At 46.5% G+C, this 14,161-nt stretch overlaps 1 protein-coding gene across 8 annotated transcripts in view; it reads right to left on the bottom strand.

Moving 5' to 3' along the window:
* The window catches only part of MCF2L2 (MCF.2 cell line derived transforming sequence-like 2), a 224,741-nt gene that overhangs the window by 175,481 nt on the left and 35,099 nt on the right, over nt 1-14,161 (bottom strand). For all 8 annotated transcript variants that reach the window (XM_077929727.1, XM_077929726.1, XM_077929730.1 and 5 more), the window contains exon 2: nt 4,618-4,701. In XM_077929727.1, coding sequence (XP_077785853.1) covers nt 4,618-4,701 — 84 coding nt within the window. The remainder of the gene's footprint in view (nt 1-4,617; nt 4,702-14,161) is intronic.

Here is a 14,161-nt window from a genome sequence, read left to right as displayed (position 1 = left end):
CAGATCCCTTTCACCAGGGCTGAGGATCAGGATAATTAATCTCCCTTACCAGAGCTCACAGGCCAAGTCTGACAGGTAACCTGTTTTTGTCTCCACAGTTTGAAACCATGTGCCCCAATGCAGCACTTCTATAGCTCTGCGGATGGTGCTTTGCAAGCCCAGACAATCTGCTTATCACCGGGGTTTGCAAAGCGCCATCCACAGCGCTACGCAAGTACCAAAAACCAGCTGTTTTTCCATGCTTGCAAAATGCTGTGCAAGGTGCACCTTTGAAGGTGCTGCCAATCAGCTGATTGCTGGTACCTGCAAACTCCATTTTGGCAAATATATTATGTCAGGGGAAGGGGAAGCTGTCGTGGCTTGGCTATAACAGCCTTGCGGATGAAATAGGGAGGTGTGGCGGGCACTAGTTATGTCTGTAGGCCTGAGGTTCCCCACCGCTGGCTTAAAATGTAAAAAGGGATACCTTTTCTCTGAAACTGCAAAAGTGGAATGGTCTGGAATCTCTGGCAAAATGAATTATACCCATAAGCATTGTGTCTCATGACTCATTCAGAAATTCATGGACAGTAAAGTTGCCCACTCCCTGGAACTCAGGTGAGCCAGAAGGCTAAAGGAGGTAGGGGCTTCTTCACACAGTGCATAGCTAAACTATTGAAGCTGCCCCCACAAGATTAGTGAGGGACAGCAACTTAGATGGTTTTACAAGAGGATTAGATGAATTCTGAAGAGAATAAGGCTATCAATGCCCACAAATCACTCTTGCATACAAACGATGCTGTACAGTCATACCTCGAGTTGAATGTGCTTCAGATTGAGCATGTTCGAGTTGCGCTCCGCGGCAACCCAGAAGTAACAAATGGTGTTACTTCCAGGTTTCGCCGCTTGCGCATGCGCAGACACTCAAAATGACATCGCGCGCATGCGCGGAAGCGGCGAAACGCGACCCGCACACGCGCGGACACACCGTTCCGCTGTCTTGCGTTCCGTCTTGTGCTCCGTTCGCATCCCGAGGTACCACTGTACACCTTTAGGAACCAGGCAAAAATGTTCCTCTTTAACCAGGCGTTTGGCTGATTGACATCCAAGGCCCTTTTAAAATGTGTTGAGGAGTGGGGTGATTATTGGGTTGTTCTTGCTTTTATTTTTATTCTGTATTTTGTGTTTTCATATTGTAACTACCCTGAGACCTGCAGGTATAGGGTGGTATACATATGTTGATATGGTACAATAATCTTTATTGTCGTTGTCCCATACAACGAAATTGAAAATCTACATCAGACATTCAGAAACCTACAAGCCTGCTATCCCAGCTACAGTGGTGCCCCGCAAGACGAATGCCTCGCAAGACGAAAAACTCGCTAGACGAAAGGGTTTTCCGTTTTTTGAGTCGTTCCGCAAGACAAATTTCCCTATGGGCTTGCTTCGCAAGACGAAACGTCTTGCGAGTTCTTGCGAGTTTGTTTCCTTTTTCTTAAAGCCACTAAGCCGTTAATAGCCACTAAGCCGCTAAGCCGTTAATAGCTGCTAAGCCGCTAATAGCCGTGCTTCGCAAGACGAAAAAAACGCAAGACGAAGAGACTCGCGGAACGGATTAATTTCGTCTTGCGAGGCACCACTGTATCCCAGCCTGGTTAGCCCCCTACAAACTCTGATACCCCATAATTAAATACAGTATACTCCCATAGAGACTACCTTACACTGCGTTTAAAACCAAGATCACATTTGAATAGAAACTGTTTCTCAGGCAGCTAGTCCTAATCTTTATAACCCTGTACCTTCTTCCAGAAGGCAGAAGCTGAAAGAGATCATTTCCGGGGTGCGCACTATCCTGTACTATCTCTGCAGCTTTCTTATGGCACCTGAAAGTGTAGATTTGATCCAAGGTGGGAAGAGTGCACCCAATTATTCTCTCCGCAGTCTTGACAACCCTGGACAGCATTGTTTTTTCCCTGACTGTGCCGCTCCCAAACCACACACAGAGACCATAAGTTAATACACTCTCAACAGTACAATGGTAAAATGCCATCAACAGATCCTTTGAGAGATAATTAATAATAATAATAATAATAATAATAATAATAATAATAATAATAATAATAATATGGCCCTTATTTTCTGTTGCTCCAAGGGAACAGACTCTTTCCAGTAAGAGAAAAGTATGAAACATTCCGAACAGAAGAGGAAACAAAAATACGGACTCTCTCGGAAGGCCGTAGATTCTCCTTCCTTGGAGGTTTTCAAACAGAGATTGGATGGCCATTCACCAGGGATTCTTTAACTGTGATTCCTGCATTGCAGGGAGCTGGACTGGGTGACCAACTCTACAGTGCTATTGCTCTGTGAGTCATGATGGCTAAATACTAAGTCCAGGATTAGTGGCAGCATGCCTCTCGACACCAGATGCTGGGAATGGCTATTGCGCTGGTGCCCTGTTTGTGGGCTTCCCAGGGGCACCCGGCTAACCAATATGGGAAAGAGGATGCTGGACTAGACAGGCTTTTGATACAACCTGGCAGGGATATTCCAGTGTGCTTACAGCTTGGATCAACACTGCTTGTGTGTGTGTGTCGGCTTACTTCGCACTTGCCCGGTCTGCAAGCAGATATTGCTGGCAGTCCCAAGTCTCTGGGATTCTTTTCTCACACAGAAGCTGAGCCTCTACAGCTGCCCCTGGAGCAGACTGCTTCTCAAGTGAGGGAAGAGTATACCATCAAGAAGAGCACATCAGAACGGAAGAAAGGACATGCATCTCAGTCCCTTCCTTTCTGATTCCATCACTGCTTCCTGCACTTTCAGTTTTGGGCTAAAATGTAAAAATCCCTTAGGTAAACATGGTTTTTAGGCTTTTGAGCTCCGGGCATTCCTTGGGCATTCCAGTTCTGGGTTTTAGCAGATAGAGTGAGCTCTAGATCCATTCATCCCGGCTATATATATATGGCTTTCCCTTTTTCCGTTAAAGGGGAAAACAGGGGGCTAAGTCGACTTCCAAGACAAAAGGAAAGAAAGCTAGCCAAGGAAACGAAATCCCCTCTAATATCTTTGGTGACAGTTTGTCTCAGAAGCTCCTGGTGTGCATAATGGGATCAGTCATATAGGTGCAGACTGCACACTGGACTCATTTGCACATAATTCCAGGCTGTTATTACAAGATGTTGAAATGGGAAGAAGGAAAAATCTACCAAGGCTTTAGCAACAGCTTCACTCTAACTTCCAGCTATACATCTTTTTCACAGAGGCCTTATGTACATTAGAAACACACATACATACATTTAAATATTAATATAATAATACATTAATTCTGGGCACCGCAGTTTCTGAAGGATATGGACCGGCTGGGATGTAAGCAGAGGAGAGCGACCAAGATGCTCAAGGGTCTGGAAACTGAGCCATATGAGGAAAGATTGAGGCACATTTGCACCACACTCACTGCAACTCATCCTCACCTCTAATTCTTCTGTTAAACAACAGAAGAAGCAACTCACCTGCTCAGCTGAAACCTGGGTTCTTCTCCCCATTCCAGAGCTCCCAGGCCCTTTCCTTAAATTTTAGGGTATGAGGCTCAAGAGACCCAGGACTTTGGTTGTAGGGACAGTTTTTCACATTTCTGCATTATTATTATTATTATTATTATTATTATTATTATTATTATTATTATTATTTTACTGCCCTTCATCTGTCGATCTCAGATACATAATAAAAACAATGACAAAACAAACCATTAACCTCCCTCCCCCACCCACATTATTGCATCAGTTTATAATGTTTTAAAACAAGGGCCTCACAAAAATTCATCAACATTTTAGGGTCCTTTTCTTTTAATAAAGGTAAAGGTAAAGGTAAAGGTACCCCTGCCCGTACGGGCCAGTCTTGCCAGACTCTAGGGTTGTGCGTCCATCTCACTCAAGAGGCCAGGGGCCAGCGCTGTCTGGAGACACTTCCGGGTCACGTGGCCAGCGTGACATCGCTGCTCTGGCGAGCCAGAGCCGCACACGGAAACGCCGTTTACCTTCCCGCTAGTAAGCGGTCCCTATTTATCTACTTGCACCCGGGAGTGCTTTTGAACTGCTAGGTTGGCAGGCGCTGGGACCGAATAACGGGAGCGCACCCCGCTGCGGGGATTCGAACCGCCGACCTTTCGATCGACAAGCCCTAGGCGCTGAGGCTTTTACCCACAGCGCCACCCGCGTCCTGCACATCTTAATGCAATTCTGCCAAATATACGTATTTTTACAAGCGGTTTCCCCAATATAATGCATTGTTCTATTTTATTTTCACCAGTGTGGGTTTTTACACATGTTTACCCCCAAACATATGCTGTTCTGGGTACATTTTTTTGGTCGAGGAACTGCATTATGAAATTCAGAGGGACTCGAACATCAACTGATATCTGTGTTTCGGCTCATGTATCCCTGTCACCTATCGCAAACTGAATTTGCATGCTGTTTCAGGAAGTACAGAATTAGGTAGGTTTGCAGTGAAATGCAAACCAAACCCAATTTTGCCCCTGACCCTACCTAGCAGCTGCAACAGAGCTTCTCCTGGTTAGCTGTCAACGGGCAATTAAAGGGGTGCGTTCTACCAAGAGCTATAAAACAAATGAAGACCAACCCTTACCTGACAGAATAGCAAACTGCCGGTGAAGCTGTTCTATGATATCCACAGCAACGAGAGGCCTGATCTCCTGTTGCATGATTTCATCTGCGCAAAAAACAGAGAGAGAGAGAGTGAGTGGGAGTGGTGGAAATGAGGGAAACCTCCAGTCACTTACCTGAGAAGAAGCTCTCTTGCGGATCTCCACAGCAACGCAAAGAAAGATACCTTTTCGACTTGACCATAGGCTTTCATTTGGTCATATGACTCTTGACGGCACAGACACTTGTGGCGTGCCGTCGACAGAAGAGTATCATCTCCAGGCTGATTGCTTTCAGCATTTGTCCTCTTGTGTTTTGCAGAAACGGGCTCTTCATAAACTGAACCTTTGCCAGTGCTGATCGCAGCTTAGCTGAGGGCGATGAGCTACATGGACTATATTAAGTCCAGGCGTGAGATAAAGCCCTTTTTCAGTCCTTTGAAACAGCGCTGCCTATTTTTGAGCAAAATACTGGTAAAGCAAGCCTGCCCCCCATCTGAGTAACAAGCACTTCATTCTTCAAAAGTTACACAGCGCACAATGGTCCCAACAAATTCTTCCTCTCCTCTCTGCTTTTTCCTCTGCAGCCAGGCTTCTGAAAATGTGGCACAGTCCTCTCCAATAGAGATGCCAACAGTTGATGGTGGGGAAAGATCAACTTCTCCCCAAGGCTCCCCAATGATTAATCCAGGAGAAGGAGTGTACACCTGCCCTGCACGCTTATCTTGCGGTTATACCAATGTCCCACCTCCACCCTAAAATAAAATTAAAATAAAATAAAATCATCAGCTTAGGCTCTCAGTAATTGGCATTGGGGCTGTGCACACGCTACACCTTTAAAGCCACTTGAAACACATTATTTCCCTCACAGAATTCTGGGGACTGTATTTTTGTTCAGGGTTGCTAGGTATTGCAGCTCTGCGCAGCGAAAACTACAGTGCCCAGAATTCTTTGAGGGTAAGGATGTGTTTTGAGTGTGCTTTAAAGGTATAGTGAGTACACGACCTAGGAGGAAGTGGGAGGCATTGTGAATACAGTGGTGCCTCGCAAGACGAAATTAATCCGTTCCGCGAGTCTCTTCGTCTTGCGGTTTTTTCGTCTTGCGAAGCACGGCTATTAGCGGCTTAGCGGCTTAGCGGCTTTAAGAAAAAGGAAACAAACTCGCAAGAACTTGCAAGACGTTTCGTCTTGCGAAGCAAACCCATAGGTAAATTCGTCTTGCGGAACGACTCAAAAAACGGAAAACCCTTTCGTCTAGCAAGTTTTTCGTCTTGCGAGGCATTCGTCTTGCGGGGCACCACTGTACACACACACATACATGGCATAAAGTACAAGAAATGACTTTAAGCTATATTTTTTAAATGGTAATTGTTGAATAGTGGGTAGACATAGGAAACAACACAGCGATTCTTCAAAGCAGCTCTTTATAAGTAAGCTGGAACAGAACTGAACAGCAAACAGCTCAGCCGCCGGCTGTCAACACTGTAGCAACAACAACCCAGGGTTTCCCGCCTAAAATAACTGACATGGATCTGAGTGAAAACTATTTACATGATACTCCTGGTGGCCAGGGTGAGAACTTCAGTACATAACAGTAATGGCCTCAAAGGCCATTCCAGTTGCATGCCTGTTGCCTGAGAATCTGCCTGATGGAAAGAAAGAAAGAAAGAAAGAAAGAAAGAAAGAAAGAAAGAGAAATTTTATTACGAACACTTAACAGGCTTGCTGCAGGAATGGGAGTGGTTTTGCTTAGGTTCCCCCTCCCCACTCTCCTGTATGTATATTTTATATGAGGTTGCTTCTAAAAATAGACTAGTCCCTGGTATTGAAGGCTTTTCCCTCCTAACCAAAGGAATTTTGTAGGAAAAGGATAAAAGATGAAGTAGTTAGAGTTGCCAGCTCTTGGAACAAAAAAAATGCTGGTCCCTGGGTGAGGCCCTTTCCACATCTAAGGGGAGAGCTAACGGAAAAAATGTTATGTTCATCTTAGGTGTACGAGAATTGCATGCGCTTACAAGCGATTTCTGTCGCCAAGCAATATCAGCGACAACAGTACCAGACATGATATCCGCTCCTGACAAACCACAACACAATCCAGCCGATGGCTGTTTCACAGCTAGAAAACAGAAAACAAATCCATACCCTCCAACATGTTGCAGCCCAAACCCGGGGCATTTGTCTTCCACGACCCGGATGAGAGCACGGAGCCCCCCAAACGGGCAAGGTATATAACTCAAAATAGTGAACCAAGCCACAGATTATACGTCATGTTATACACATGCATGATGTGCCTGCCTGAGCTCTGAACATATGATTTATTATATTTCTATGCTGCGTTTCATTGGAATGAATCCCAAACAATAACAATAAATAACAATAGCATGATAGAATGTGATAGAACAAATATAGCATAAATCATACAGAGTAGTCTTCACTGAAACAACCACAATCTATAAAACACTGATAGCAAGGCAATAACTAAAAAAATAAACTAAAAAAATAAGATGATCCCTTCGGAAGAAAAGTGGGTGCCAAAGCCTTTTCAGTTGTGGCACCCCAAACACCCCAGGGAGGCCTGACGGGCATTACGACGGATATCTTTCAGGCACCAACTGAAGACCTTTCATTTGACTGCATCGGAAGGTCTGCGGTTCGAATCCCCACGACGGGGTGATCTCCCGTTGCTTGGTCCCTGCTCCTGCCAACCTAGCAGTTCGAAAGCACGTCAAAGTGCAAGCAGATAAATAGGTACCACTCCGGCGGGAAGGTAAACGGCGTTTCCGTGCGCTGCTCTGGTTTGCCAGAAGCAGTTTAGTCATGCTAGCCACAAGACCCGGAAGCTGTATGCCGGCTCCCTTGGCCAATAAAGCGAGATGAGCGCCGCAACCCCAAAGTCGGCCATGACTGGACCTAATGGTCAGGGGTCCCTTTACCTTTACCTTGTTGTCTCCTAATGCTTAGTGACATTTTTTTGGAGCCTTAATGGTATATGTTGCTGCCATGCTTAACCCTGTTATGGGTGGAACTTGCACATTGCCCAAAAAGATAAAATGCAGCACCACAAAAAGGACACAAATCTACATAAAATTTGGTTATGCTAATTTATACACACAGATACAAGTTTGGAAATAATTCTTAAGTGGAATGACTGAAACAGAAATATAACACATTGCTGCTTGCTCTCTCTTCAAAGCAGACTTAAATCGGGCAGCCCTTCAAATTACAGGGTTGCTCCCTGTAAAAGATGACCCCTAGGCACTCTACCTTGCTGGCCGCTCTGAAAGGTTCTAGCTGAAGGATGGGACAGAAATCTCTCCAATAAGAAAACAAGCTAGCAAATAATGTGGTGACAGAACTGAGCATGGCAGACAAGCACTCTCTCAAGGAACTGAGCCTGTGGGCAATGCAGTCCCCTTCTCTCTCCATCACACACATGCAGAGAGAAGAGAAAGACCCAGACAGACTGAGAAACTGAAAACCCTCTCTCTCATTCTCTCTCTCACACATCCAGCTTAGAGGAAGGTGCCATGGCTCAGTGGCAGAGCATCTAATTTGCATGCAGAAGGCCTCAGGTTCGATCCCCGGCCTTTCCAGGTAGGGCTGGGAGAAATCCCCAGTCTGAAACCTTTCGGCGCCTCTGCCAATCTGTGTAGACAATACTGAGCTAGATAGACCAAAAATATGGCTCATTTATAGAGCAGCTTTCTGCCTTGCTAAATGTAGCCCCAAACTGAAGTCATAGCTGTTGCTGCTCCTTTCCCCCCAATCGCTGCTCTTTTCTTTCCACAACAAGAGGCCAAACAGGTATGTGGGGCAGTGCTGGTGGGCTCTCAGGTGGGGGTTAGGGGACTGGAGCCTGCCAGGTAAAGAGCCCTGTTCCGTAATCTGACCAGTTTGTCGGGCTGACATGTGTCACGACTCCTGATGGTGCCTTTCCCATCCTGCTCTTCCCGTCCTTCGCACACTCATTCATCCCTGATCTCACCGTCCGCCTGGCCCATTCCTCAGGGAATCTTTCGCTGCCACTCCTGCATTGCAGAGGGTTGGACTAGATCAGTGTTCCCCAACCTTGGGCCTCCAGCTGTTTTTTGGACTACAACTCCCATCATCCCTCGCTAGCAAGACCAGTGGTCAAGGATGATGGGAATTGTAGTCCAAAAACAGCTGGAGGCCCAAGGTTGGGGAACACTGGACTAGATGACCCGTGGGCATTAAAAAGATCCTTAAGAGACACCCGAAAGTTAATAGAGAGAGTCTGCCTGTATAATCTCGGCCGAAAGAGTATTTCATAGCACAGGGCTGGTGACACCGAACATCCGACTTCTAGCTAAGGTCGGTCAGGCCTCCGTAATGTGGGGGACAACTATCAGCACTTCACCAGATGATTTCAACGATTAAGCTGGGATGTAAGGGTTCAGAAGGTCCTTACTTTGTCCTACTATCCCACTCACCATACGACCGCGGAGAAAATCTGGGTCATTTAGCAAGCAAATCGCCTTCTGCATGCTGGATTATCATAATGTGTGCAAGAATTAATACAAGGGAGGGGAGGGACGATGTGGGGGTTGTCACAGCTTAAGTGTTTCAATGCAGTCCGTCAAGAGTGACATATCAAGGCCAGCCACACACATGCATACACAATAGCGTGTTTTATTAATATGGAAAAGTTACTCAGTGGAATTAAGGGCTCAGGGAAGCTGCTGACTGTGCATTTAAGCAACGGCAGAGTAAAATTAGCCTGAGTTGCGAGCCGGGAACTGTGATTTATGATATTGTGTTTGGGGGTCACAGATCCTTGCCAGAAGATGCTTGAAGCAGCTACATCAGTGAAAGGCGCAAAACTGATAAACAGCAACATCTTAAAAAACAAACAAAAGACATCATAAATAACCATCAAGTAGAAAAATGGAAAGGAAACTGGAATGCTAGCTGCAATATTTATTTTACTATATTTATTTAGGCTGTTTTTCTATACCACTAAATATACACAGATATCTCAAAGCAGTGTGCAACTAACTAAAACAACAAAAGTTACAAAAAATACATAATATAACCACTTAGACACTAATGCATATAAGTTCCTTCGTCTTCAGACACCCCCCCCCCCGATCAACATCTCTCATCAACCTCGAGATGCAACATAAATGGAATAAACAGAGAGACAAGTTGTATACTGTCTTATATTTTTCAAAGGTGTGCATTTATAGAACTTGTAAATGTGCACCTAAGAAATGTGCTGCACAAATGAGACCTGTTTTTAAATCTGTGAATGTATTTATTCCTCATACGGTACCAGATACTGATTCCAGCCTTGAATAAAACCCATGTGAAAGATTAGCTGTAGCTCCCTGTAAAGCGCATGCTCAGTTGCAAAACCAGGTTTGCAGAGATGAAGTGAAGTACATTTTAGCATGCTTGCTTTGCTATGGCACTGAAAAAAATGTTGCTTCTACTAAAGAAAAAGGAAGAAGCAATTACCATGTCCCATCTGGCTGATAGTACTCTTCTGTCCAGTTCAGAAGCATAAGTGATAACCATCTAATCCCCCGGAGCAAAGAGTTATACAGCTGAGCTTCCCAATTCCCTACCTAAAATGAAGTTAAGCACGCTATCGTTTAATTTATTTTGCACAGACTCATTTCCCCCTTCCATCGTTTTTTTTTTCCAATTCTGAAGAAGATGCTGGAAGTGGAAGAGGAAGAAGGTTAATTCAGTGACAATGGGAGGCATTTATTCAAGGGATCTCAAGGGTCATTTTGATAAACTAAGGGGTCACCGACCATTTTAGGCCTATGAGCGTATGTGGATTTCTGAGCAGGTGCTGTGGGTGACACCCTCTCTGGTCCCCCTTCCTCCATCTCCCTCAGAAACAGAGAGAGAGCACGTGTGTGAACACCCTTTACTTTTCCAAGGAATACAGGTAAAAGTCAAATATGGCAGAATTAATCTGAGCCTTGAAAAGCACAAAGAACCAAAAGAGGAAGTGGGAAAGAGAGCCGCTCTTCCAACTTCCTCCTTCAGCTCTATGTACTTGCTGCTTTATGTCTCCTCCACCACACCTGAATGCAGCAGGCTCTATCATCCGAGGGGAATGGCTGGGGGCTCAGGAAAAACAGCCTCTGTGCATATGTGCGTGTGTCCCATTGCTGCTCCCCAGCATCTGCCACCTGAGGGGCCGTCTCACTCTGTCTAACAGTAGGGCAGCCCAAGCACTGTACAAGGAGCAGAAGCTGCAACTATGGTGGCCACATACACATAGCCGAAAAAGGGAAAAGTGTCAGCAAAAAAGAGGGCAGAAGGGATTCCCATGGAATATGCCCATGGTAATTTTTTCAAAAAATAATAAGAAATGTGCTGGATAAAACCAAAAGCCCATCTAGTCTTGCATTCTGTTCCAGCTGTCAACCAGGTACAGATGTATAGTTGTGTGCAGATGCAGATTTAGAAATGCAAAGTATAATGTAAATAAAAATACAATGATCTCAAAATAGTAGGGAAGGCTGTGACCACATGACCTGTGTGCCTGCTCAGTCTTACTATCTAGGTACTATCCGGCGATGGGCATCTTCAAAGCCCCTCCTGTTCTCCCTTCTTAGCTTTCTAAAGGAGACTCAGAATGAACAGCCCTTCAAACAGACGACTGTCCTCTGTGAAGCAGGACATGTGGCCACTGAAACTCCAGCCAAGTGCACGACAGTGAATATCATCTTGTCCTGCTGCCCCCTCCTGCTCCTCAACATAACCAAACTCATTTATATGTTAATGGCCTCCAAATGACTGCCAGAAAGATGACCAGCTGGAGAGAAAGACCGAACTGTGTGCAGCCGATTGACAGGGCAATGCCTTATTGCTTAATTAAAGACCAGCTGAGCCACAGCAGAACACTGAGACATCTTTGTTCTGCATGAGACTCAGCCTAGCTATGGGCTGGTGGTTCATCACCCACTTCCTATGCACCCTTTCTGTGCTTCATTGCAACCCGTTCTCCCTACTGGTACCTTTGTGCACTGTGTGTACATGAGTGCATGCGTTGGCTGCCCACAGTGCCCAGGTGTTGTGTGGTGGAGAAATAATGCAGGGGGAGAAAAGCTCAAAGCAGGAGCGATGATGTCATTGGCAACTGATGGGAGATTCCTTGCCCTGGTAGGTGAATGAGGCGAAATATTCCTAATCATGGATCAGTGGTATAGCGTGGTAGGGCAGGGTGGGTGATGCCCTGGGTGCACAATCTGGGGTGTGTGTGAACCAGGCATCACCCGCAGAGATCTCTGGCATGCGCCCTCTGTGCCCCACCTGGTGTGCAAGAACCCACCCATTGGTGGCAAGGGCTGGGGAGCGGGGGTGAAGAGCGCCCTCTGCGCCCTGTCCCAGCCTGGGCTGAATGAGCACCCTCTGCCCCCACCTGTCGTATGTGTGCTCAGCTCCCCAGGCACCGGCAAATGGTGCTACGCCCCTGTTATGGATCTTTTGCCTGGTCTCTTAAGCTTAGTCATTACAATCAAGTAGAAGAAGAGTTAACTGACTCAGAATAAACACACAACAGATCAATGAACTTGTTAATAAGATCAACAGGAATAATCTGATTATGTGACTCATTCCCAAGGAGCAGGCAAGAGGAACAGTTTGCAGTGCGGAATCATGCGTTTGTCTGTGTTGAGGCTCTCCGTGGACACTGGAAGCCGCTTGAGAACAGTTCCTTGGGTTTGGATAGGCCGCCTCAAGACATTTTGACTGAGATGCATTAGGAGGGTGTGCTGAGCTTGATTCAGCAAGCATTTGGCCACATGAATATGAACCCAAAACTCTGGTCCATGAATTGTCCTTGGAATTAGGTAGTGCCCAAAACACGCACCCAGTGTCTGCTATAGAAATCCATGGTCCACTGCTCTTCCTCAAGTCTGGGTCACTGGTTGCTGAGAGATGCTACTGGGCAATTCTGCAGGACCTCCAGACTTATCTCTTCCCTGCCTACTGTTCCTGCTGCTCCAGATTCAGAGTGGGCCCCATTTCTCCTGTGTCAGCCACCCGGTAAGGTTGATTTGATTCCCCCGCCTTTGTTCCCAATGTAGATATTTATTCCCTCTTGGTTCCTGATGTAGATCTCCACTCACCTCATCCTCCCTGGCGGTGGGGTGGGAGGGTGCTATTTTGTGGTTCACCTCAGGCGCCAAAATGTCTTGGGCCAGCCCTGCTCAAATGGGCCAGCCAGATGCCTATGGGACCTCCGCTGCGGGAGGTTGGACCAGATGACCCTTGGGGTCCCTTCCAACTCTACAATTCTATGATTCTATGACCTAAGTGCAACAGCATCCTCCCCAGGCAAAAACACTCAAGGGTGGCTAGTAGCCATGTGCTCTGACTCCACAAATGGGAGACAGCGATGCTTCTAAGTACCAGTTCCTGGAAACCACAGGAGGGGGAAATCTTCTTGGGTTTCCCACAGGCATGTGGTTGATCAGTGTGAGAATGGGATGCTAGGCTGGATGGGCCATTGGCCTGATCCAGCAGCCTCTTCTAACCTTCTTATGGTGCAAAGAAGGTCCAGAGAAGGATGTTAGCCCGGGGAGTTGGTACAGTTTGGGGAGATTCCCAAGGACCAAATGGAAAGACCTGGAGGGCCACATCTTGGCCCCGGGCTTTCTATGTCCCCATCTCTGCCCTACAAGTACAGTCAGTGGCAGACCCCCCCCCCACCCCCCCACCCCCCAACCCCTTTGCTCTAGTGGAAACAAGTCACAAATTGCAGCAGGCAGATCACCATGGCTCAGTGACTCTTCCTCTGAAGGCCAAGTCGCGGTGAAAGAAGCACTGCAGAGGTGTTAAAATAAAGGAAGCAGGAGCTGCCCGGGGGATGCTGATGGTAAATTGCTATTTCTGCTTAGCTTGCCCAGCCTGGGACACGAGATCTGCATGCTGGTAGCAGGGAATCCGAATGCTGCTCTTGCAAGGGGAGGAGAGGTTATGAGCACAGCTTATTCTGCAAAGCTCCCGGTGGGGGCAGGCAGATGGAGAAAAACGTGACCCAGTTAGCATACACAGGCAGAAGCCGTATCTAATGATAGGGCTGTTGGGGGTGGGTTTTTTTGCATTTAATCACAAGGAAAATCCTCTGCCTGTAAGGCTGAATCTGGATCAGTGTTTCAGCTGATCATCCTCCTAACACAGAGCTTCAGCTTCTATTCTGTCTGTGTGATACGGCCGGCCAAGAAGACATTTGCTGCCTGAAGCAGAATAGTGAGCGATGACTCCCTACCAAGACATATAGACACATCCAAGACTGGTCTAGCTATTTTGGCATCTGAGGCAGAAAATCCCACAAGCGTCTCTCACTGGGAGTAAAAGCACAATAATGATGAATTAAAACAACTAAGAGCAGGCTGCCCTTTCATGATACCCAAAACCAGCTGCCCAAAGTGACTGCCTCACTCTGCCCAATGGTTGAGCCAGCCTTGCAGTGTAGGGAAGAGGGAGTAAGAAAAGGAGGATAATTATTCCAACCACAGCTTTTAGCGGGGCTTAGTATACTGT

This window comes from Podarcis muralis, chromosome 6 (assembly GCF_964188315.1).
Source record: "Podarcis muralis chromosome 6, rPodMur119.hap1.1, whole genome shotgun sequence".
Lineage (NCBI taxonomy): Eukaryota > Metazoa > Chordata > Lepidosauria > Squamata > Lacertidae > Podarcis > Podarcis muralis.
The sequence above is the reverse complement of the archived record's forward strand: the minus strand, read 5'-3'. Positions and strand labels throughout refer to the sequence as shown.